A 1,396-nucleotide genomic window follows, 5' to 3' on the forward strand; every position below is an offset into this window, starting at 1 on the left:
ATCCCCACTTTGCAGGGAAATCTTCAGAATCAATGATCATACAGCAGGTGCTCAACACTTGTTTATGTTCCAGGAACACCAGTGGAAGTTTCCTGAGTCCGGAGCCACCATTTGCAGATCAAGGGAACCAAGTCTCTACACTTAATGAAAGTTACCCAACTGTGGACTACGTGCAGACTGTGATCCTGACTACTCTCACAGCCATCATCGCCCCATTTGGGCTGGCAGGAAACACAGTCGTGATCTGGCTCCTGGGTTTCCGTGCACGGAGGAACCCCTTCTCAGTGTACGTTCTCAACCTCGCAGTGGCCGACTGCCTGTTTATCTGCATCATGATTATATTTTCCTTGATTTGGCTCATCAAGTACCTCCACGATGTCTCTATTTCCTTCGACGTCAGAGATAGCCTCAGCAAAATGATATGGGTTTTCTATTTCACAGACATGAGCATGGTCAGCGTCATTGGCACTGAGCGATGCCTGTGCACCCTATACCCCATTTGGTACCGATGCCGCCGCCCAAGGTACACGTCAGCTGGCATGTGCACACTACTCTGGGCCTTGTCTCTTATGCTGACCTTCATGGCATGGATCTACTGTGAGATCTCCTGGGATTGGTGTCTGTCATTTAGATTCTTCTTTTCGACATGTCTGATTTTCTTATTTGTGGTTCTCTGTGGGTCCAGCCTGGTTCTGCTGATGAAGGTGTTCTGTGGCTCCCGGAGGAGGAAAATGACCAGGCTCATTGTGACCATTCTGATCACTGTGTTGGTCTGCCTGCTGTGTGGCCTGCCCTTTGGTACTTTTTGGATCATATTTCAGGATAGACTTACTGTATTGCTTTATTTCTGGTCTCTGTTTCTCTCCTGTGTTAACAGCAGTGCCAACCCCATCATCTACTTCTTCGTTGGCTCCTTTCGGCAGCAGCAGCAGCAGCGGCTGAAGCCGACCCTCAGGATGGTTCTACAGAGGGCACTGCAGGACACTCCTGAGGGGGAGGAACCTGGAGGAGCCCCCCCTCAGTGACCCACGGAGCAGACAGAGAAGAGCAGTGTGGTGTAGTGCTGAGAGCCTCTGCTTCCACCAGAAAGTTGTGTCACTGGGGGTCAATATGTTCCCATCAATTGCATGCTTTTCTTAATTTTGTCATCCTCATACCTCTGATCATCACTCGAGGGAGAGACTTTCTCTTTGTGATGATTAAATACGAAAATACTTACCAAACAGAACAAAGCTGTTTTCTATTCAAAAATTCATGTCAGATTTTTTCACACGTTCTTTTTAAGATTGCATTTTTTTCCCCTTCCTGGATTCAGTATTTTCATGATGATTTTACCTTAAGACAATGTTTTAGATTTCTTAAAAAGCTGATGTCTTCTAATCTTTCTGGGTGATTC

General features: G+C 46.8%; 1 protein-coding gene across 1 annotated transcript; it reads left to right on the plus strand.

Moving 5' to 3' along the window:
- Window positions 1-32: 32 nt before the first annotated feature.
- On the plus strand, window positions 33-1,025 carry MGRG1 (mas-related G-protein coupled receptor member X3). The gene has a single exon (XM_004708398.1). It carries the CDS (start codon window positions 33-35, stop codon window positions 1,023-1,025), a length of 993 nt encoding a protein of 330 aa, XP_004708455.1.
- The last annotated feature ends 371 nt before the right edge of the window (window positions 1,026-1,396 follow it).

This window comes from Echinops telfairi, unplaced genomic scaffold, assembly GCF_000313985.2.
Source record: "Echinops telfairi isolate 266 unplaced genomic scaffold, ASM31398v2 ScPeMD7_60;HRSCAF=208, whole genome shotgun sequence".
Lineage (NCBI taxonomy): Eukaryota > Metazoa > Chordata > Mammalia > Afrosoricida > Tenrecidae > Echinops > Echinops telfairi.